Genomic DNA, 23,439 nt, shown 5'->3' on the forward strand with positions numbered 1-23,439 from the left:
GCCGACGCAGTAGGATACCATGGTCGATGGTATCGAAAGCCGCTGAGAGATCTAACAGGACTAGGATGGAGGAACAACCCCCATCCTTCGCCCTCCAGAGATTATCCACCAACGCGACCAAAGCCGTCTCAGTGCTGTGGCCGGGTCGAAAACCGGACTGGCGCGGGTCTAGATAAGTAATTTCCTCCAGGTGTCGAGGGAACTGTTGCGCCACCACACTCTCAACAACCTTCGCTAAGAAGGGAAGGTTGGAGACAGGACGATAATTGGCTAACTCTACTGGGTCCAGGGAAGGCCTCTTAAGTAGGGGCCTCACCACCGCCTCTTTCAAGGCGGCTGGTAGGAACCCCTCCCTCAGCGAGGCGTTCACCAGCCCCAGGAGCCAGTCTCGTGTAGCCTCCCAGGCTGCCAGTACAAGCCAGGAGGGACACGGGTCCAATAAACATGTGGTGGCCTGCAGTCGCCCGCGTAGCCTGTCCATATCCTCGGCGGCAACAGAGTCAAACTCCTCCCAGAGTGGTACCTCAAGACCCGCCTCCGGTGTCTTCCCAAGATCACTGAGGGGGACCCATTCACTCCGGATCTGAGCGATTTTGTCCTGCAGATATTCCCCAAATTCCTCTGCCCTGCCCTGCAAAGGGGCTTCCCGCGGCCTCTGTGAAAGGAGGGAGCGGGTCACCCGAAACAGGGCGGCAGGGCGGTTTTCTGCGGACGCAATAAGGGTGGCGTAATATCAACGTTTAGCCACCCTTAGTGCCACAAGGTAGGTCTGTAAATGGGCTCTTACCTGTGTTCGGTCAGATTCGGCGCGAGAGGATCTCCATCTGCTCTCTAGGCGTCTCTTGTGGCGCTTCATCACCCTCAGCTCCTCGGTGAACCAAGGGGCCAGGGTGGTTCGCTGCCACCGGAGAGGCCGCAAGGGCGCCACCCCGTCCAAGGCCCCGGCCGCCGCACTGTTCCATGCGGCCACCAGGTCCTCCGTCCGGGAGCGGGTCAGGGCTACAGGAAGTGGCCCAAGCTCTGTCTGGAACCTATCTGGTTCCATCAGTCGCCTGGGGCGGAACCATATAAGATCTTCTGGTTCCGCCTCCCCGCGATGGGGGGTAGCGTCAGGGAAGTCAAGTCGGAGAAGCGAGTGATCTGACCATGACAGGGGAGTAATAACCAGATCCCCTATTCCCAGATCATTCTTCCATCGACCAGAGATAAAAGCAAGGTCCAGTATGTGGCCTCCCTCGTGTGTGGGGCCCTGAATTATTTGGGTCAGGTCCAAGGCTGTCATGGAAGCCATGAACTCCCGAGCTACCTCGGATGATTCACCCGTCGATGGCAGGTTGAAGTCCCCCATAACTAATAGTCTGGGGGTCTCAACCGCCACCTCCGCAATCACCTCGAGGAGCTCTGGCAGGGCCGCTGATGCATAGCGAGGAGCCAAGTATGCAATCAGCAGGCCCAACTGACTCCCTGGGCCCCATCTCACACCTAGAGTCTCACATCCGGATATCTGAGGTACGGTGAATTCTCTCGGTGCCAGGGCTTCCCGTATAATGACCGCTACCCCACCACCCCTACCCTGGGCACGAGGCTGATGGAATACACGGTATCCTGGTGGGCACATTTCCACGAGGGGCAAACCCCCCTTGTGGCCCAACCAGGTTTCCGTGATCCCTGCAAGGTCCGGCTCCCCCTCAGAAACCAGATCATGGATGAGGGGGGCCTTATTAACAACGGACCTTGCGTTACACAACATCAGCCTCATGCCCCGGCTCTGTAAACCCTGACCACCTAGAGTGCGGGGGTTGGTACAAACGACCGGGCGTATCCAACGCCCGCGGTCTCCCAACCGACTGCAGAATCTTCTTCTGTCCTCGCATCCACCCCTTCCTGCGACCGTTGGGATATAGGAACCCTCTAAAGGAACATCATACTGACTCCCCTCCCCCACTCCGCTCTCTTCCTCCTCAGTCCCACCTGTTCGCCTGGCTCTGCTCCTATTCCTGGTCTGGCTAAGCCCCCCCCCCCCCCTGGATCCCCTTAAAACACTTAAAAGACATTTGCACAAAAACCCCCGGAGCCTCCTCTTCCTCCACCTCTCTGGATTGATGCATCCGTCATTAAGGTGGGCCCTTGAAAGGGCAGAGGGCCATATTTGCGAGAGGGGGGACTCCCGCAATAAAATCAGGTCTACCCTTGAGTAAAAATAAACCATAGTTCAGCAGGGCCTCTATTGAGGGTGCTACAGATGTTAAAATCACTTTAAAAGATGTTAAAATAGGTGCTGCTTACAGCACTGAGTCCAGGAAAAAGGAAAATGCAGAGAGATGCAGAAAGCCAGGGCCTGGGTACCGATGATAAAAGCCAAAAGTCCTAGGTGGGGATGATGGATATAGCAGACCAGTCAATCAGTCTGTAGATGGTCAAAGCTTAGGTGGGCAGTAGAAAAACAGTAGGGAGCAGGTGGTCGGTGGATGGTAAACCGGGGATAGTAACAGGGCAGATGGTCAATGATGGTAGATGAAGGGCCACTACCTTCGCTCCTCCCCTCTCCTTCGCTCCAGCAGCCGCCATTGCCTTTCCCTGTATGTCCCCCATGTGTCCGGCACCTCGAGTTGCCGCACCGCGCCGCTCCAGCCCCAGGGGCCATTACCACCAGCCTCCGGTGCCTCCGACGCCTCAGCCGGCCTCCAATCCTCCCGCCAACGTTTTGGCACTTTGGCGCTTCGTCAGGCCTCTAGGGCTCCCAGCGCCCGGCTCCTCGGCCTCTCCCGGCACAGCCAACACCGGCAATAGCCTGCATAGCTCCTACTTCGCGCAGCCGCTCCACACACTCACACGCCAGCCGGCATCGCCCCGCCGTCCCACGCCGTCCCTAATCCCTAAGGTGCCAAGCCATGTGGCGCTCTGCCCGCCCCCCAGCTCACGCGGCTTTCCACATTCGGGATACCCCCTAGGTCAGTGCATGGAGCTCTGCCCGGCTGGAGAAGGGGGTTGCGCGAGCGCCTGTTCCGCCCGCAGCTTCACCAAGCCCTTGCGCAGCTCTCCCAGGCCACCGCCGCTGGCCGCTGCTGCCCGCTGACGCCCGCCGCCGCCCCGCTCCGAGCATAACTTCCAAACTCCAAAACTCGGGGCCGAGTCTTCCAGCATCAGCCACTCTAGGAGTGCTCTCTTTGGTGGGCCGGCTGCTGGAAGACTCTGTCCGGAATACTCTCTGTCTGGCAGCTGGCCCACCATAGAGAGCACTCCTAGAGCGGCCGATGCTGGAAGACTCTGTCCGGAAGACTCTCTGTCCGGCAGCCTGGCTCGTGAGCATGGTTACCTCATGGCTGCTTTGCCCCTGAGGCTGTGCCCGGCTCTTCGGGAGCCAGTTCACAAGGGAGCAGCCGCCCGGCAACTCTCCCCTTCGGCCAGGCAGAACGCCACTCCCCAACCTAGCGGTATCCCGAAGGCGGCAAGCAACATGATCGCTCCCCCCCCCCCCGGCTCCTGCGACTTGGCACTTTCGGAATAACGCTAGGTCAGTGAGGGGTGCTCTGCCTGGCCGGAGGGGGGGTTTATTTTCGGGGGTGGGCTTATATTTTTGCCCAGACGAAAAATGTGGCAAGGGTTTAGTTTTGGGACAGGTTGTATTTTCGGGGAAACACGGTAGATAAAGTAGAAGAATGTGGGTTCGACAGCATCACCACCAGATGGATTCGTAACTGGCTGAACAACCGCACTCAACGTGTAGTTCTCAATGGAACTGCATCTACATGGAGGGAAGTATGCAGTGGAGTACCCCAAGGCTCTGTTTTAGGCCCAGTACTCTTCAACATCTTCATCAATGATTTGGATGAGGGAATAAATGGGGAACTCATCAAATTTGCAGATGACACCAAGCTGGCAGGAATAGCCAACACTCCAGAAGATAGGCTTAAGATACAGAAGGATCTTGACAAACTTGAACATTGGGCACTATCTAATAAAATGAAATTCAATGGTGAAAAGAGTAAGGTTCTACATTTAGGCAACAAAAATGGAATGCACAGGTACAGTATAGGTGATACCTTGCTCAGGAGTAGTAACTGTGAAAGGGATCTTGGAGTCCTAGTGGACAACCATTTAAATATGAGCCAGCAGTGTGCAGCAGCTGCCAAAAAAGCCAACGCAGTCCTAGGCTGCATCAACAGAGGGATAGAATCAAGATCACGTGAAGTGTTAATACCACTTTATAATGCCTTGGTAAGGCCACACTTGGAATACTGCATTCAGTTCTGGTTGCCACGATGTAAAAAAGATGTGGAGACTCTAGAAAGAGTGCAGAGAAGAGCAACAAAGATGATTAGGGGACTGGAGACTAAAACGTATGAAGAATGGTTGCAGGAACTGGGTATGTTTAGCTTAAGAGAAAGAAGGACTAGGGGAGACATGATAGTATTGTTCCAATATCTCAGGGGTTGCTACAAAGAAGAGGGAGTCAAACTATTCTCCAAAGCACCTGAGGGTAGAAAAAGAAGCAATGGGTGGAAACTAATCAAGGAGAGAAGCAACTTAGAACTGAGGAGAAATTTCCTGACAGTTAGAACAATTAATCAGTGGAACAGCTTGCCTCCAGAAGTTGTGAATGCCCCAACACTGGAAGTCTTTAAGAAGATGTTGGATAGCTATTTGTCTGAAACGGTATAGGGTTTCCTGCCTAGGCAGGGGGTTGGACTAGAAGACCTCCAAGGTCCCTTCCAACTCTACTATTGTATTGTATTGTATTATTCATTTAAGAGGAGAAACGGGAAGCGTTCCAATCACTTCAATCCACGAAACGCTGTTGCATAGAAAAGAAAAAAAAACTTTCTAAGGCAGTCCAATAAAGATAAATTTCGCCGCTTTATTCTTTTGCTTAAAGGACTAATTTATCTTTAAAAAAAAATTCTTTGGGCAATCATTCTCAAAGAAAAAAATCTCACTTTCACTGCCTTCTTTCCAGAGCCGTCTCCGACTTTGTCAGCCTGGGGGCTGTCTGTTTACCGCCGGCTTGGAGAACTTCCCTTGGGTCGATCGGGGACTTTGCGGTGTCCCTGAGACCAGCAAGGATTTGTCTCCCTGTCACCGTCTCTCCAGGACAGTTTAGGTCCATATGGACCGTACAGCTGGTAAAAGAATCAACGGCGGCCTTGGACTATTGAGACCGCACGTTGTGTCGTCACGAAGTCTGGCTCGTTCTCCTGCACTGATCTTTTTTTCTTGTTCAATCATTCCTAACAAATTAATTTCAGTAATTTAAGAATGTAGCCTATTGTAAATGTTTTAACAGAAGCTAGAATTGTATTTGCAAAAAACTAGAAAAACGAAATGATACCAAAACAGGAAGAAGTTATTTGAAAGATAATGGAGTGCGCTGAAATGAGCAAATTGACATTTGAAATTAGAGAACAAGAAGATGAGCAATTTTATAAGATATGGGATTTGTTTTATCAGTGGCTGGAAAAAAGAACCTGGAAATGAAAAATGTTTTACTTATGTTTTAATTGAAGGAGAAAAGTGAGAATACAATAATGTTGTTAAATAGACTAATAATGATACAATATTTTAATTGAAGGACAAAAGCGAAAATACAATAATGTTGTTAAATAGACTAATAATAATACAATGAAACACTGACATATATATGAATAATTTAGAATTTTTTGTTATAAAATGAAGGACAAAGATAATAATGAATTTATGTACATTTGATAGAGGATTGGTAATATAATATATGCATACTATAAAGATATCCTGTTGAAAATAGTGATAGATATATAAACATAAACACTTGGTAAATTCTTTTATACTGTAAAAATATTTAAAATAAGACAATGATTACATAAAGGTACGTTGTTATTAAGCAGACAATCAAGAATGTAAGAGAATTAAGTTTATTGAAACGAAAGAAATATTAATCGTAATTGAATATATGCTGTACAATGAAAGTGAGGTTTTTGGTTATATTAGATGGAAAATCTGTGATTGTATATGTAATCGAAAATATGGATGCAAAAACACTTGTAACCAAACGACATGCTGTATGTAATGGATGAAATTTTTTTAATGTTGTCTTTTATGTTTAAAAATAAAATAAAAATGTGGGAAAAAAAAGAATGTAGCCTATGTGTATTAAGACACTAGCTTACATCATTCAAACTGTTTCTGTTCCAAGTAAGAGAATAGTTTAAGGCTTTGAACTGAAAATGCTATACTTCCTCTCTGTTCAAATGTTGTTGCTACTGGAGTTCCAAGAATTTTATTACCTGATTTTTTATTTGGTTATGCTTTATTGGAAGGTTATTCAATGACAAGAAGTGAGCAGTGAGAAAGATTTCCAAACTTTTGTTAAGAGTTATGGCTGTGATCCTTACTGTAATGGTATGTGGCACCAGGTTACCTGAAAGATCACCTTTTTTCAAGAGTCTCTAGTAATCCAACTCGATCTAGCAGAATGGGCATGCTGCAGATCCTGTCAGCCACCCATACGGTGGTTTAGCCATAATTGTTATCAGCTGAGTATGAGCATGTGTTAATTAGATCAGTTCTTTTCCTATATTATTTTAGTGCATTGGGTGCAGAAATTTCACCTAGTACTATAATTTTGAACAATGTGAATTTTAATAAAAGTTCGGTATTTTATTATTGCATGGTAAAGTAAACATACAAGGCTCATGATTTAGAGTCATTTAGATACCATATACTGTATAGGCAGCATACATGATGTTACATATGAAGGACTTCCCACACTGATTTAAAGTTTTCTTTTAATGTGAAAGCCTTGTAAATGTGAAGGTCAGTATTCTATCCTGTCTTCCTCTGTTACAGACAGTTATTGAAAATCTGGAATTTCAAGAAGAGACGAAAGAAGAATCAGATGAGGAGGAGGAAGATGATGAAGAGTCTGGTCGGTTGCGTTTCAAAACTGAACGGAAAGAAGGGACAATTATTAGGCTATCAGATGTAACAAGAGAGCGAAGAAACATTCCAGAAACTTTGGGTAAGACTTTTGAGGAATAGTCAGAAAACTAAATTCTTTGTTGGGTGTTGAGTAATAATACAAACATTAAAAATATCAATAATTGTGCACAAGGTATGAATTATAAGCAGTGAGGATGAAAAGGAAGTAAAATATATGAAGTGAAAATGGTAACTTGCAGTTCAAGAGCACCTTTATTGTGTTAAACTGTGTATGGCTAGTCATTGGCTTACATACATTCGTTCAACGACTGCTACAGTGCTGATGTTATGACAGTGCTGAAAAGCTAGATGTACAATTGGTCCTCAAAATTCCAGCCATTATACTATCCCTGTGGACATGTGCTTGTGGTCTAGGCACCTGGGTGCACGGCTTGCAAATAGATTTCACAGGGAGCTGTGGTCATGTAATTACCATTTGTGACATTCCATGCTTGTTTCCCACAAGCAAAATCAATGGGGAAGCAAGCAGGGAGTGTCACAGGTTGCTCTGGTAGGTCACTCCTGTTTTTTTTCCTGCCCTCCCCTGACTTCCATACAGCAACCCTTACATTCCTTACCTGCATTCCCACTTAACAAGCTGCACATCTTGGGGTTACAACAGCAACCAGGACTGCCAGGATTATCATTGCTTGTTCTGACTGAGGCTTCCTGAGAGCATGAAGCAAACTCCTTGTCCTGACAAAAAAACCTTTTATTTATTTATTTTTTGTAATAATTTTTTATTGTTTTTGTCTTTTTATCACATATTGCAATCTTTATATCAACAGTTTGTACAATGTTACATCGTCGTATCTGTGTATGTTTTCCTCTCTTTACCATATATTACAATCCTTATGTCATTATACATTTTTATGATATTTAACATATTTACCTATTTTTATATACAGTTCTATGTTTGTTTATGTATATTGTTTTCGGCTTAATTGTTTTTCTTATTATCCAACCATTCATACCACTTATTCCAAATTTCGTAGTATTCTGATTCTTCTTTGTCCTTTAATTTTTGAGTTAGTTTGTCCATCTCTGCGCACTCCAAGGTTATATATGCCACAACCATTTAAATAAGTTTAAATTTAACATTATTAAGAAACAATCTAAGCATTTAAGTACTTAAATATAGCATTGTAAATGTTAATATGAACAAATATTGAGACCCTCCCCAGTCCTCCCGCCTTGCCTATATAACCCCTTCTCCCAACACCTCTAGATATTATTGTATAATCTATCTATTATTATTATTATTATTATTATTATTATTATTATTATTATTATTATTATTATTATTATTATTATTATTATTATTATTATACTGTATTACTTAAAACCTATATAGTATACTAAGATTAATGTGGATATACTAATACAAAAAAAAAAAGAAAGGGGGGAAAGATTGAATGCCAGTTTGGGACAATATATACAAGATACTTTCAGAACAAGATAAAACTATAAGAGAAATGGCAAATATAACATCAACAGCACTTAGAAGTGGAAAAAAGATGAACATTAACCCTGCAATAAACCCAGCAACAAGGGGTTCGCCGGCCCCCTCAACATCCAAAGGACCAACAGAAGAAGTGAATGAAACAGAAAAAACAAATGGGGGGTCGAATACTGAAAATATACAGACAGTGCTGCAAACTATTCAAGAAACTATGTTAAAATTCCAAGAAACAGCAACAAAAAACCACGATGAAATGAAAAAAGATATGAATGAAATGAAAGCAGAGATGTGTGAAATGAAAAATGAAGTCAAGAAAGACATACAGAAATTAGATGATAAAATGGAAACTATACAACAAGCTCTGGGAAAGAATGAACAATTAATAAAAGAAGTAGAAAAAAGAACAGAACAGACAGAAACAAAAATAAACCAGGTTGAACAACAAATGAAAGCATCAAATAAAAATCTAGAGGAATCGCTTATCCACATGGAAATGGACTGTGCAGCTTTCTACCTCCGCTTTCAGAACGTGACAGAGGTAAAAGGTGAAGACCTAACTATGATAATGTCTGGCTTAATTGCAGAAACTTTAAACACAGATAAGCAAGAGATCATAAATGAATTGGACGACATTTACAGAGTTACCACCAATTATGCGAGGAAACATCGACTACCCAGAGAAGTGCACATCAGGTTCGCGAGGAAAAAAGTAAGAGACATACTATATAAAATAACAAGAGAAGAACCGATGATGTACGAGGGGAAGGAGATACTAATATTAAAACAAATCCCACGAAGAGTGAGGGAACAGAGAAGAGACTACCAATTCTTGGCCACACAATTAATTAAGAGGGAGATACTGTTTAGATGGTTAATACCAGAAGGGATGTTAGTAACATGGCAGGAGAAGAGAATTGAAATCGACAACCTTGAAAAAGCACAGGAATTATACGAGCAATTAATGTATCCGGAAGAGAAACAAAATACAGAAGAGGAGATAGAATATAGAAGAAAGGAAGAAAGACAACAAAAGGCAAGGGAGGGAAGACAGGGAGGATGTAGCAGGGAAGAGGAAGAACAACAGAAAGAAGAGGAAGTAAGACCAAAAACAAGAAGTCAAAAAGAAACTAGAGACAAATAAAAACAAGGACAAGTAGAGATCTAGGAAAATGGAGGAAGAAATCCAACTACTATCTGTAAATGTCAATGGTTTAAATTCACTAACAAAAAGAAAACACATCTGGGCAAAATTAACAAAACAAAAAGCAGACACAATATGTCTACAGGAAACACATATCAAACAACAAGACATAAAATACTTAGAATGTCCGAAATTGGGAAAATTATATACAGCATCAGCAGAAGAAAAAAGAAAAGGATTAGCAATTTATGTTAAAGAGAAAATAAAGACAAGCTTAATTTATGCAGATCCAAGGGGAAGAATATTAATATTAGAGATATGGATAAACCAAAAACCAATATTGCTGGTAGCAATTTATGCCCCAAACGAAGACCAGAAAAATTTCTATAAAAAATTACATGAAAAAATCAGAGAAATTGGAGGAGAAAACATCTGTATAATAGGAGACTATAATGCCATAGTAGAGAGTAAAAAAGACTATGTAAGTGACAGAAAAACCAAAAACAAAAAAAAAGTATTACCAACAACGTGTATGGAGATGATGGAAGAGCTAAATCTAATAGACATCTGGAGAAAAATGGAACCAAATAAAAAACAATTTACCTTCTACTCAAATCCACACCAATCTTGGTCACGGATCGACATGGCATGGATGAATAAGGAAATCGGGGCAGAAGTATATAAAATTGAAATACTACCAAACACCTGGGCAGACCATAACCCCATTAAAATAATCTGGAAAGGGGGAAAAATAACGAGACGAAGATGGACATTAAATCTGCAAATATTAAAAGAAAAAGAATTTATCCAAAAGTGTAAGAGTGAGTTGGAACTATTTTTCAAAGAAAACACAAAAGAACAGACATCAATACAAAACCTATGGGATACTATGAAAGCCTACATACGAGGAATCATTATAGCTTATTCAGCAAAAAGAAATAAAGAAAAATGGGCACAACAGAAAGCATTAGAGAAGGAAATTGAGAACCTAGAAAAAGAACTCCAAAACAAACCACAAAGTGACAAAATTAGAAAAGATTGGATGCTAACGAAACACAAATTAAACATACTAGTCCAGGAAGAAATAGTAAAACACTTAAAACTAACGAAACAAAATTTTTTTGAGCAAGCAAATAAACCAGGAAGGTGGCTATCTTATAGATTGAGAAAAGAAAGAGAAAAAAGATTAATATATCAACTCCAAGAGGAAACGGGTGAATTACAACACACAATGGAAGGGAAAAAAAAGATTGTACATAAATATTTCGAGAAGTTATATAAGGGGGAACAAATAGATGACAAACAAATACAAGAATATTTGAACAGAGAAGAACCCCCAGTAATACTGGAAGAGATGAAAGAAATGTTAACGAAACAAATAACAAATATTGAACTGAAACAGGCAATTCAAAAACAGAAAAACAATAAAACACCAGGCCCAGATGGATTCCCAGCAGAATGGTACAAAACGATAAACGATCTGAATGAATCAATAGAACCCCTAATGCTGGAGATGTATAACGAAACATTGACGAAAGCAAAAATACCGAACACATGGAGGGAAGCATACATTACGTTAATATATAAAGAAGGTACAGACCAAAACCAAATTCAAAATTACAGGCCAATCTCGTTGCTGAACGTGGACTATAAAATATTTGCAACAATAATAGCGGAGACACTAAAAAGATTGCTAAATGATTACATACACCCAGATCAAAATGGATTTCTCCCAACAAGACAAATTAGAAACAATGCCAGAATAATAGCTAATATCGTGGAGTACTATGAGGTGCATACAGGGAAACAAGTGGCACTTGTATTCCTGGATGCACAGAAGGCATTTGATAATTTAAATTGGCAATACATGAAACAACAAATTAAAAATATGAATTTAGGAAATAAATTTGAAAGATTAATAGAAACAATATACTCTACCCAAAAGGCAAACATACTATTAAATGGGGAAAATACAGAGTCCTTTGAAATAACGAAAGGAGTAAGACCGGGCTGCCCACTATCACCTCTGCTTTTTATTTTGACGTTAGAAAGCCTTCTGACACGAATTAGAAAAAAACAGGAAATAAGAGGAACCAAAATTAAAAATGAAGAATACAAAATACAGGCCTTTGCAGATGACTTAGTATTTATTATAGAAAACCCATTAGAAACAGGGAATAAGTTAATGCAAGAACTAGAAAAATATGGAGATGTGGCAGGACTAAAAATTAACAGAGAAAAGACTAAAATAATAACCAAAAATCTGAAGGAAAAACAGAACAAAGAATTAGAAAAAACAATAGGACTCCAGGTAGTAAAGAAAGTCAAATATTTAGGAATATGGCTAACTGCAAAGTGCTCAACCATAAAAGAAAATAATTACACAAAATTAGTGCAACAAATAAAAAAATACCTTGAATTATGGGGGAAATTACAATTATTGCTATTAGGGAAAATAGCAACTATAAAAATGAACATACTACCAAGAGTCCTATATCTATTTCAAACGATCCCCATAAAACTAGAGAAAAACTTTTTTACTGAACTGAATAAAATAATTCTAAAATTCATCTGGCAAGGGAAAAAGGCTAGGATAAAACTGAAAGCATTACAGGATGATAGAAGCAGAGGTGGTATGGGACTACCTGACTGGGAACTCTACTACAATGCAGCAGCACTAATTTGGATTAAAGATTGGATAAATTTAAAAAATAAAAGAATATTAGCAATAGAAGGCCATGACCTGCAAACAGGATGGCACTTTTTCTTATGGGAAGAGAGTAAAAAGAAGCAAAAATATTTCCATAGACATTACATTAGAGAAGCATTGATTCAGGTCTGGAACAAAATTAAAGCAAAACACTATATGAAAATACCGGCATGGCTTTCCACCATGGAAGCCATGATACACCCCAGTACGCTAGATCTACCAAAAATGGTCAGGTATAGTGATATTTTAGATAACCAGGGGAATTTGAAAACGAACCAAGAACTAAAAGAGAACAATATCAATATAGATTGGTGGCCATACCTCCAATTACAATCAAGATATAAAAAAGATATAAAAGAATATGGAATATATACGGAATTGCAACAAATAGACAAAATCTTAATTGGCCCAGAAAACAAATTTATAACGAAAATGTATAAATATTTGTTAGAAATAAACTTAGAAGAAGAAATAGTTAAAGGATGTATGATAGCATGGGCCAAAAATTTTGGTTATAATATAGATCTAGCGGATTGGGAAAAAATTTGGAATATAAATTATAAATTAACGAGATCAGCAACACTGAAAGAAAATATATATAAAATGTTTTATCATTGGCACCTACCACCAACAAGATTAGCAAAAATGTACCCAACACTGAAACCAATATGTTGGAAATGCAAAAAAGAACAAGGGACATACTACCACATGTGGTGGACCTGCCCGCAATCGCAAAAATACTGGAAAAGAATCTGGAAGTGGGCACAAGAAATTATGGGGGAACAAATAAAGTATAAACCTGAAACCTTTCTACTAGGAATAATTAAAGGGAACTATACAAAAAAAATTAAATATCTACTAACACATATATTAACTATAGCTAGAATTGCCTTTGCTCAATGCTGGAAGCGAAATAATACACCGCCAGACGAATTAGTGACAAAAAAACCTTTTATTAATTTACTGTGAATTCTGCTCATTCACATCCAGCAAAGTCTTTCAAGGGAGGATTTACAGTCACAGACCTTATCTGGCTTGGAGAGCTGACAGGTCGATATCTGCAAAACTTGGCAAGGAGTCTCTGAGAGTCACGAACCAATTAAGCAAACTAATTGTCTCCTGCAAACTCTACTCCCCTTTCGCTCCTCTTTTACTTCCTCTGAGAGGGGCCATTCCTCGTCCACCTTACTCCCAAGTTGACCTCTGTTCTTTAGCTGTTCCTTTCGTTTGGCAACTCTGTGCATGTGCACACTGGGAACAGTCTCCAGCTCTTCGCCTGCCTCACTGATGTCTGACTCTGAAGGCAGCTGATAACTGGCATATGGCTCTGTCTCCCTCTCTGCCTCCAACACAGAGCCCTCATCAGAGCCTTCCTCACACTCCAGGATGGGCCCATGTTCCTCCCCAACCTCCTCACTGTCCAAATCTTCTGCCAGCTCTGCTGGCTGCTGGTGGGCCACAACACTGCTAAGCAATGTGACATCACATGATTTCACGCTTTATGACCGCATCACTTAGCAGCTGCAATTTTGCTCCAAATTGTAACATGAGGACTACCTGTATTCAAGATGGGAAGTGGTTAAAGGTCTTGTGTCTGTCAGGGGAAGATATTCCTCTGAACTAGACGAGGCTTAGACCGCGGCGTTTCCAAACTGCATTATCTTTAAGGTGCGAAGAAAAGAAATAAAAAATTCTGGAGAAACATATTCTAATGAAAAATAAGCTTTAATACAAAAATAAGAAATGGAAATAAAACAAAAACTAACTAATTGTTACATTTTGGCAAAAGCAATTCTGTCTCCCAGTTTCCTGGAAGACGGACAAAGATCAAAAGGGAAGAAAGTCTCTGGAATGTGTGAAGTAATAAACATGTTAAGCATGCACAGTACATCATTGTCAGATAAGACCTTATGACCTGCGCAGTAACTCATCAGTAATTATTTTAGTTTTCAGTTCGGACTAGCAAACAATTTAACGCAGTGACAGTGTCAGTGTTATTTTTAGTTATTTATTCAACTTATATGCCACCCATCTCACCTGGAGGTGACTAGGCAACTTACAATATTTAAAAACCAATAAAAACATTAAACCTTCAAAGCAATAAATAGTAATATCAAACTAGCTTAAAATTGAGAAAGATGGGGAGGAAGGGAGCAAGATGCACAACCGGGGGTGGGGGGAGGTGGGGTCTTGGTCTGTTAACCACCTCCAGAATGATGTGCCCCCATTGGGACCCTAGGCCAGCTGGCAGAGCCAGGTCTTCAGGCCCTTTTGGGAGGCCAAAGGGTGGGTGCGGATCTCACCTGGGGGGCGGAGGGGGAAGATGTTGCAAAGGGCAGGAGCTATGGCAGAAAAGCCTCTTCTCTTTGAGCCTGCCAGCCAGAATTCCTTAACAGACCGGGTCTGCAGCAGGCCCCTTCTGCTGGAGCAAGTGGGGCAGGCTAGTCCCATTGGGGCAAGATGTCTCCTCCAATAGCCTGGACCCATGCCATGATGGGCTTTAATAGGCTTATATATATAAAATAATATAATCTGGTAAATTTGGATATGCCTTATTCTTCCTAATGTGAGAACAAACATGTTAAGGTGTCTCAAAGTGTCTGCTCAGCTTCACAGACACTGGCTAATTAAAGGTGATGCTGAAAGAAATCTCAGTTTGATGTCATAGCATCAGGTTTAGTAATGAATTATTTAGAATCTCAGTGTGACATCTTGTGAAACTACACACAAATAGGACTTCTTTTGAAGTGTCCTGTGTTACAAGAGCAATATTAAGATATGTTACAATTTTCTAACAGAACATGTTGCTGTGAAACCTATCTCAGGAGTACATTTCTTCCGTCATACTAGAGACATACATGGGTATTTCATTGTCTGGTCTGATGTCTCATGCAAAAGTAATGTAGGTGTTTCAAGTCTTGTGGATTTCTTGAAGAAATTCTGCTGTTTTTAAGACTGATTTAGTAATTCTGTGAATTATAACTTTCCTGTATGCATCTGTTTCTGAAGTACATATTAAACAGCAAATACATTCCACTGTCTTCTGTTTCAAAAATATGTCTTAAGAAGTTCTCAGGTAATTGAGCTCCATGAACTTTGTTTTAGATTAATGAGGGATGTAGCATTTATGGTTTCCTGGGTGTTGTGGAACTCTAACTTGAAGCTTCTTTTAGCAATGCTGGTTGATGTTGATTGGAATTGAGTATATTTCTGATCTAGGCAAAACAGATTTGAGAGCTGAATGGGTGGAAATAAATCTGTCATCCCTGTTAAGTAATTAAGCTCCCCGTTAGAACAGCGAGTATGCAGAGAAGCGTAATGAGAGTGATATGGTAGAACACGCACAAACCAGCATACAGAGACACTGAATAGTATAAAAATGTAGTAGTTTACTATGTAGAAATATAGAGGTATTCAGAGTCCGGTTACCAGTCCAAGTAATACACGGTTCAGTAATTCAGTTATCAAAATAGTCAGTCTAACACACAAAGTATAGCTAAACAGTAGCAAACCACAATACCTCAGTATACACCGATCAGCTTCTAACAAAAACAGAGAGCTAACAGCCATTCTGGCTCCCTCTTATGGCTGCTTGAGGTAACAAACCAATTACATCTCTTAAGCATTTAAAGTAACAGTAAAGTAATCATAGCTTATATACATTGCCAAGCCAAGCCTAGGGTTACATCCCTAACATTCTCCCCTCTTGGGTTGTCAATGTATTTACACACAACTTCACATTCTCAATCCATAAACATCACAACATTGTTTATGTTTGACCGTACCTTGTGCTTTGGTAAAATGATCAGCAACATTCTCTTCAGACATACAATATTCTAGTTTAATCATTTTACAACTAACGCTTTGCCTTACATTCATATATGTTAAGTCAGTATGCCTTGTTCTTGTCTTTACCGCAATATTTGTTGCCATTTGGATCGCTGCTTGGTTGTCCTCGTATACAACAATAGGCTCACGAACATTAATTCCTATATCTATTAGTAGTTGCTTGTAACAAATTAAATAAGTACATAACAAAGATAAACATGAAAATTCGGCCTCCATTGTTGACATACTTATATGCTTTTGACAGATAGACCGCCAACCAACCAATGCTTTTCCCAACAATATCGCAATACCTGATGTAGATTTACGCGTAGAAACTTCAGTTGCAAAACTTGCATCAGCGTATGCCGTTAATATCAGCTCATCCTTAGGCTCTAAGTATAATGTATACTGTATTGTCTGTTTCAGATACCTTAATACACGTTTTGCTGCTTGCCAATGCCGTTCAGTGGGTTCGGCATTAAACCTTGCCAATCGATTTAACACTATATGAAATATCTGGTCTAGATCAATTGCTAAAATAAGATAAACTACCAATTAGGGATTGATAAATATTCTTATCAAACACTGGGCTTTTGTTATCATCATTGCTAAATTCCTGACTCATAGGAGTTTTAGCAGTTTTACACAGTTCCATTTTGTAATTCCTCAGTAACTGATTGATCTTATCAGCCTGTGATATTTTATATCCTCCCCTAGTCTTATCTATCTTCAATCCAAGATATTTCTTTGTTTCACCAAGATGTTTTATTTTAAACCTCTTTTTTAACAGTGTAATAATTTCAATGGCCTTCTGCTCTGTTTTAGTAATCAACGCTATATCGTCTGTAAACAATAACAATAATGAAGTCATACCATCACTTTCTACCTTAAATAAACAAGGATCAGCTAATCCAGCTTTAAACCCTATCCTTGCTAATTCCTTCACTATGCATTGATTCCACTCGTAGCCTGACTGTTTTAAACCATACAGGCTCTTTTTTAATCTCCAACAATCAGTGTTGCTATCAGTGTTTAACCCTTCAGGTTTCTTTAAATAGATAGTGTGTTGCAGCGGTGCATGAAGATATGCTGTTTCAACATCTAAATGATTTATTACATATCCATACTTAGCTGCCCAAACTAATGATGCATGCAATGTTATGGCTTTTAAACTTGGTGCAAACACTTCATCATAATCAGTTGCCGACTGGTTGAAACCTTGTGCTACCAATCTAGCTTTATGGGTGACTGTCCCATCTACACTTGTTTTAATCTTATAAATCCATTTACACCCTATCACCTTTCCACCTGGTGGTAATCTCACATTCTCATATACCTCCACATCCTGTAAAAATTTCAGTTCTCTGTTCATTGCTGCTTTCCAAACTATTTGCTCCTCTTTAGGATACTTTTTTTTTCCTTTTTAAAAAAATCTTGGTATCATTTAAAGAAAAAATAAAAACTTAAACAAGACTTTCATTTTACTACAAATATCCTTCCCAGCAAAAACTATTGTAAGTTCTCCCATTTATCCATCTCTATCTATATTTTGTGCCATAATGGTCATAATTATACTTATGTAATCTCCCATTTAAAATTGTAATGTAGAGTCCTAAGTGGATAACCTTTTTTTTTAATTGTTCAAATTTTTATTAGTTTAAAAAATTTTACAAGGAAAAGGGGTTCTAGGGTTATAAAACATTTTGACAGCTACATCGTGCGGGGGGGAGAAGCCCCCCCAGGTCTTGCAACTTTTACAAACAAAGATAGAAAAATATCAACATTTACATAAGTATTAGCAGTTTTAAGTTTAACACAAAATCATCAGTATGTTTCAATCATTTGTTTTGTATCACTTCCATGAAAGTACATTGTAGCAACAATTGCAATAGTGTTCCAAATCACTTTTGTGATCTGAGTCTTCTAGTTGTTGCGTCCTCCCTCCCGTCCACCGGCTGAGCCTCAGCCCCTCCCTCCTTTGTTTCTTGTGTAACATCCCCCATTTCACCTAAGAGAGCACTGTGTTCTTTAGTGAAAGCCTCTGCTTCCACTACTGTATTGATTCTAATTCTGCTGCCCTCCCAAAAAATCAACATGCCTTCTGGAAACAGCCACCTGAACCAAACCCCATTATTATATAATTTTTTTGCTAAGAAGGAATATTTCCTTCTGTTATCTCTTACTTTCTTTGGGATCTGTTTAAGAATGGTTATTTCTTTATCTTTATATTTTAATGGTCCTCCCCTTTGAGCTCCTAGAACCTCATCTCTTGTGGTTTTTCTAAGAAATTTAACATGAACTTCCCTTGGCACATTGTGTGTTCTTGCATAGGCTGAGTTAACCCTATAGATCAGATCAATGTCCCACCAAAGCTGTTGTTTATCTCTATTAATATATTCTGCTAGTATTGTGGTCATAATCTCCTTAAGATCTTCGTTCTCAGCTTCTGGCAAGTTTTGGAACCTAAGAAAAAAAGACACCCTTTCAAATTCCATTTTTAACATCTGATTTCCAAATTCTGCATTCCCCCTTTGGATTGTCTTCATCTCGTCTCCCATCCCAACCGCCCCCTCCTCCAGCACACCTATCCTCTGTTCATTCCGTGTGGTTTGCTGATTCGTCTCTCTGAGCTGTTCATTTAAGTCCTGCAGTTGTTTTTTTAATTTCGTCCTGTCCCTTTAAGATGATTTGAAGCATCTGTTGAGTAGACAAGTCCTTTGCACTCTCTTCAGAGGCTTTAGGTTGTAGAAAAGATCCCAGTTGTGACTGGTGAGCGGGGCTGGACGTGGAAGATGTTGGGGCTGATGAGGCCTTACCAGGCGGTAATTTCTTTGGACCCATCATGAGGCTCAGAGATAGTTGTTATTCTGTACAAAGAAATGGCATCTGTGGGAGAGCACAGCCTGTAGGGATCACCAAACAAACAAGTCCAAAGGAGAGTAAATCCTCTAGTAGAGAACTAGAGCAAATAGGTGGGTCAAAATATTCCAAATCCAGGGAAATAACATACTTTTTTAAAAAAAACAAAGTTTTATTGGTTTTTTAATATTTTACAAAGGGAAAAGGTATGGGAAAGGTTACAAATTTTGGCAGCCGCAAAATGCGGTAGGTGCACCCCCCCCTCCAGACTCATAGTATACATTTGCATAAAGTTCAAATATTACATAATAGCATATAGTCAGTGTGGTAAATTCAATTGGTAATTTCGGTCAGTTTATATCACGTGGATTTTCTTACTCATTTGTGTGATCTGAGCTTTCTTAGTGTCGCCCCATCTCCCCCCGTTGGCAGTGCTCCGGCCCCTCCCGTGTCTTGTACATCTACTGAAGTGTCTTCTGGTTTTTCTAGGAGTAGTTTATTTTTTTCCATAAAGGCCTGCGCCTCTATGGGTGTATTAATTCTAACTCTTGTCTCCTCCCAGAACATTAGCATACCTTCAGGCAGTAACCATCGAAACCACACCCCCTTCTGGTATAGTTTATTCGCCAATTGCGAATAAGATTTTCTTTTCTCCCTCACTTTCTTGGGGATCTGTTTCAGAATGGTTATCTCCTTATCTTTGTATGTCAAGGCTTGCCCCCTTTGTGCATTCAGGATTTCATCTCTTGTGTTTTTCCTAAGAAATTTAATGTGTACCTCCCTGGGGACATTGTGTGTTCTAGCATACGCTGAGTTCACTCTATAAGCCAGGTCTATTTCCCACCCCATCTGTTGTTTTTCCTTCTGAATATACTCAGCCAAAATGGTTGTCATGATGTCCCTTATGTTTTCATCATCTGTCTCCATCACATTCTGAAATCTAAGATAAAAAGACATTCTCTCAAACTCTATTTTCATTTGTTGGGTGTCAAGTTCTTTGTTTCCCCTCTGCACACCCTCTATCCCCCGCCTCATCTCAGCCGCCCCATCCTCCAAAAGATCCAGTCTCTGTGAGTTCTTATTAATTTTATCCTGGTTCTCTTTAATTTCTTCTTTCATCTCCTTCAATTGTCTCTTTATTTCCTCTTGTCCCTGTAGAATTTGTTGAAACATTTGATGAAACTCCAAGTCCGTAGATTTAGTTTGCTTGAAGGCTGTTAACGTTGATTGTGTGCTAGGACTGGAGGTTGCAGATGTTGGGGCAGAGGCAGCAAAGCCTGACTTTCCAGGAGGTGGTCTTTTAGATGCCATTGTTTATAAAGTAAAGAGTCCAGTCAGTATAAAGAAGGATCAGTCAGAGGGGTAGACCAGCCAAGAGAGTCCAGGAGACAGAGAGTCCAGGCACAGGGGAGTTTTCTAATCACCCTGGCAAAAGAGCAGACGTTTTTCACTCCAGGAGGTTCAGAAGCAAACAATCCACAAGAGAATTATCCAGGTAGCACGGAGACAAAGACCGGAAGCCTGAAGCTAAAAGGTGGAGTCAAGTTTCACATTTCATGAAGACAACGGAAGTGTGTCATCTTGCCGTGCCAACTTCGGATATTGAGGCAACAAATAAAGTTTTCAAAGTTCAAAGTTCCCAGGGCTTCCAGATCTCATTGTCTTAAAACTTAAAAGTTTAAATCTGAAAATCCATTTAGTAGGGGTGTGACATCTTTGGTTTGGCTCTCCCCCTCCTCCTTCCCTTGGGGCTGAGAGATCACTTGTTTCCAGCCGCTTGTCCAAGGGGGGGGGGGAAATCCCCCTCCCCTCCAGCCGCACCTCTCCAAATCAAGCCAAAAGTTCAAATTTGCACAGCTGACAGATTTTAAAGTTGGTAATAGGAATGAAGGAAGTCTACACCTCACTGCTTCGCCGCCGCATCCTTCAACTTTCTTTTTTCACTCCAAACAGCCTCTCAGCGAAGACGCCCACGCGTCCCCCGATCTGCTCCCCGGTGCCTTGGGCGCGCGGGGGACCTCCTGTCGGCCGCCGCCGATGCAGGGATCCCCTGTGATGCCGCCCCTCCGGCAGGACGCCTCTACGGGGGAAGTGGGGAAGCCCACCGGGGAGCTGGAGCGAGCAACAAGTTGCCCGTCACCGTCAGCCGCCGGAACCGGAAGTGGAAATAACGTACTTGAAGAGGCTCCTGGAAGTCTCTGGGGTGGAAATTAGTTGAAAGCCATAAGGTTTTCCAAGGGAGGAGTCTCATTCATGAAGACAAAGAAGAAGGAGGAAGTTGCCATATTGGCTCAGCCAGTACAGGTGGTCAGGAAACAACAAAGTCAAAGTTCCCATAGAAAGTTTAGTGAAGAATCAGTTCAACCATCCTTTCTGTCGCAATTGTAGCCAAGAAAAGAAATCTCCCCCCCCCATTATTTAAGGGAAGTGAAAGTAGTTTTCAAACTTTCTCTCTCCCCCATAAAAGGGAGAGATTTTTCAAGTGCCGCTTTTCCAAGGGGGTGGAAATTCCCCCCCCTCCAATCTGAGCTCCTCCAGAAGTTGAAACAAAGTCCCAAAAGCAAAACTGCAAAACAGACAAAAGTGTAAGAATAGTAAAAGACCTGGGGAGACCCCTCGACTCACTGCTCTTCAGCTGTTTCGTTCCAATTAATTATTTCCTTCCAGGCTGCGATCGGAGAAACGTGCGGTGGTATTCCGCGCGCTCCCTATGCTCCCCGGCTCCTGGGGCAAGGCTGGAGACCCCCCCCCGCGGCCGCCGCCGTTCCAAGGGGTCCCAGCGAGCCGCCTGTATGGCAGGGCGCCCCTCCAAGGCACCCTGTGCTCCCCCTAGACTTCAGGGGAGCCCACCGGAGCAGCGAAAAGGCGGACGCACGCGTCCGTCTCCTTCGGCTGCCGGAAGTCGTCTCTGGATAACCTTTTTTACTATCTCACATCCTGTTATTTTTCTGATTCTTTTGGAGTTATCCTGGGGATGGTGGATATCCAGCCTTTAGTACATTACTGTAAAAATCTTTTTCCTTCCAAACTGAATTAAAACGATATCTTTCTTCTAAATAATTCACCACCAATCCGGCTGGGGCCTCCCATCTATACTGTATCTGGCGATTTCTAAGTTCATCAACTAGGAATGCATAATCCTTTCTGGATCTCAATATTTTAAAAGGAATTTCCTTCAGTACTGCCACCTCCTGTCCTTCCACCTGTAGCTTGTTTTCGTAAATTGCTTGTAATTGTCAGGCCTGTAATTCTGTTCCTTTTAGGATCTTTGGCCTGCCACATATTTAAAATATATATATATTATGCTGTTTCATTGGTATAGTAGTTGGGAGGGGGGAATAGAAAGGAGTAGGATTGTGGAATGTATTGTTATGGATTTTCTTAGAAGCTCAAGGTCGTCTTTTGTCTCCGCACCTCGACACCTGGCCGGAAGAAGAGGGGTGTACATGCCAGCGTGGAAGATGAAGATTGGACCATGTGATGAATTATGGGGTGTGGGGATAGATGATGAACTTTTAACTGGGTGAACTCACAGGATGTAATTTAGAGTTGAAATTCAACAGCATAATGCCAAAATGCCTGTCTTATTAAATTGGAGTTTTAAGGATCACTTTGCCTTGGACAATGATTTAATTCTGCATGATATTTGGAACGCTGACATCGACACCAATTTGAAAAGAGGGTTTATTGAACCAGCAAAATCAAAAGTAGCGGCCCCAGTGCTCTTCAGGGAAAAGAAAGATGGGGGGGTTCGCCTCTGTGTGGACTTACGAGCTTTGAATGCGGTATGCGAAAAGAATACCTATCCCCTCCCTCTCATGAAAGATATGTTGAACCACTTGGCTAAGGGCAAGATCTTCACCAAGCTGGACTTGAGAGAGGCGTATTACCGTATACGAATCCGGAAAGGGGATGAGTGGAAGACCGCTTTTAATACTCCCTTAGGCAGCTTCCAATATAAAGTCATGCCTTTCGGACTACAAGGAGCACCCGCAGTATTCATGCAGTACATAAATGAAGTGCTACACGACCACCTGTACCGCGGAGTACTCGTTTATTTAGATGACATCTTGATCTTCTCTGAGACCATGGAAGAACATGTGAAACTGGTACGGCAAGTCCTGAAAAAACTTCTAGCTGCCAAACTTTATGCAAAATTGTCAAAGTGTGAATTCCACAAGACCTCGCTAGATTACCTGGGATATCGTATCTCCAATGAAGGAGTAGAAATGGACCCAGGAAAAGTGAAAGCGGTGTTAGATTGGAAACCTCCAAGCACTCGCAAACAATTACAAAGCTTCCTTGGATTTGCAAACTTTTATAGGCAGTTTATTCCAACCTTTGCTGAAATTGCCCTACCATTGACTGACCTATTAAGAACGGGGCCTTCCCCTACTAAACCAAATGCAAACCAACCATTAAAATGGACAATCGACTGTCAAAAGGCTTTTGAGAAATTAAAACGACTCTTTGCCCAAGAACCCA

At 41.4% G+C, this 23,439-nt stretch overlaps 1 protein-coding gene across 4 annotated transcripts in view; it reads left to right on the forward strand.

The window, feature by feature from the left end:
* The window catches only part of LOC309400851 (RNA-binding protein 33-like), a 379,136-nt gene that overhangs the window by 119,983 nt on the left and 235,714 nt on the right, over positions 1-23,439 (forward strand). For all 4 annotated transcript variants that reach the window (XM_081969557.1, XM_081969558.1, XM_081969559.1 and 1 more), the window contains exon 7: positions 6,823-6,994. In XM_081969557.1, the coding sequence (XP_081825683.1) occupies positions 6,823-6,994 (172 nt within the window). The remainder of the gene's footprint in view (positions 1-6,822; positions 6,995-23,439) is intronic.

Source organism: Natrix helvetica, assembly GCF_964273705.1.
Source record: "Natrix helvetica genome assembly, chromosome: W".
In the NCBI taxonomy this organism is placed as follows: Eukaryota; Metazoa; Chordata; class Lepidosauria; order Squamata; family Natricidae; genus Natrix; species Natrix helvetica.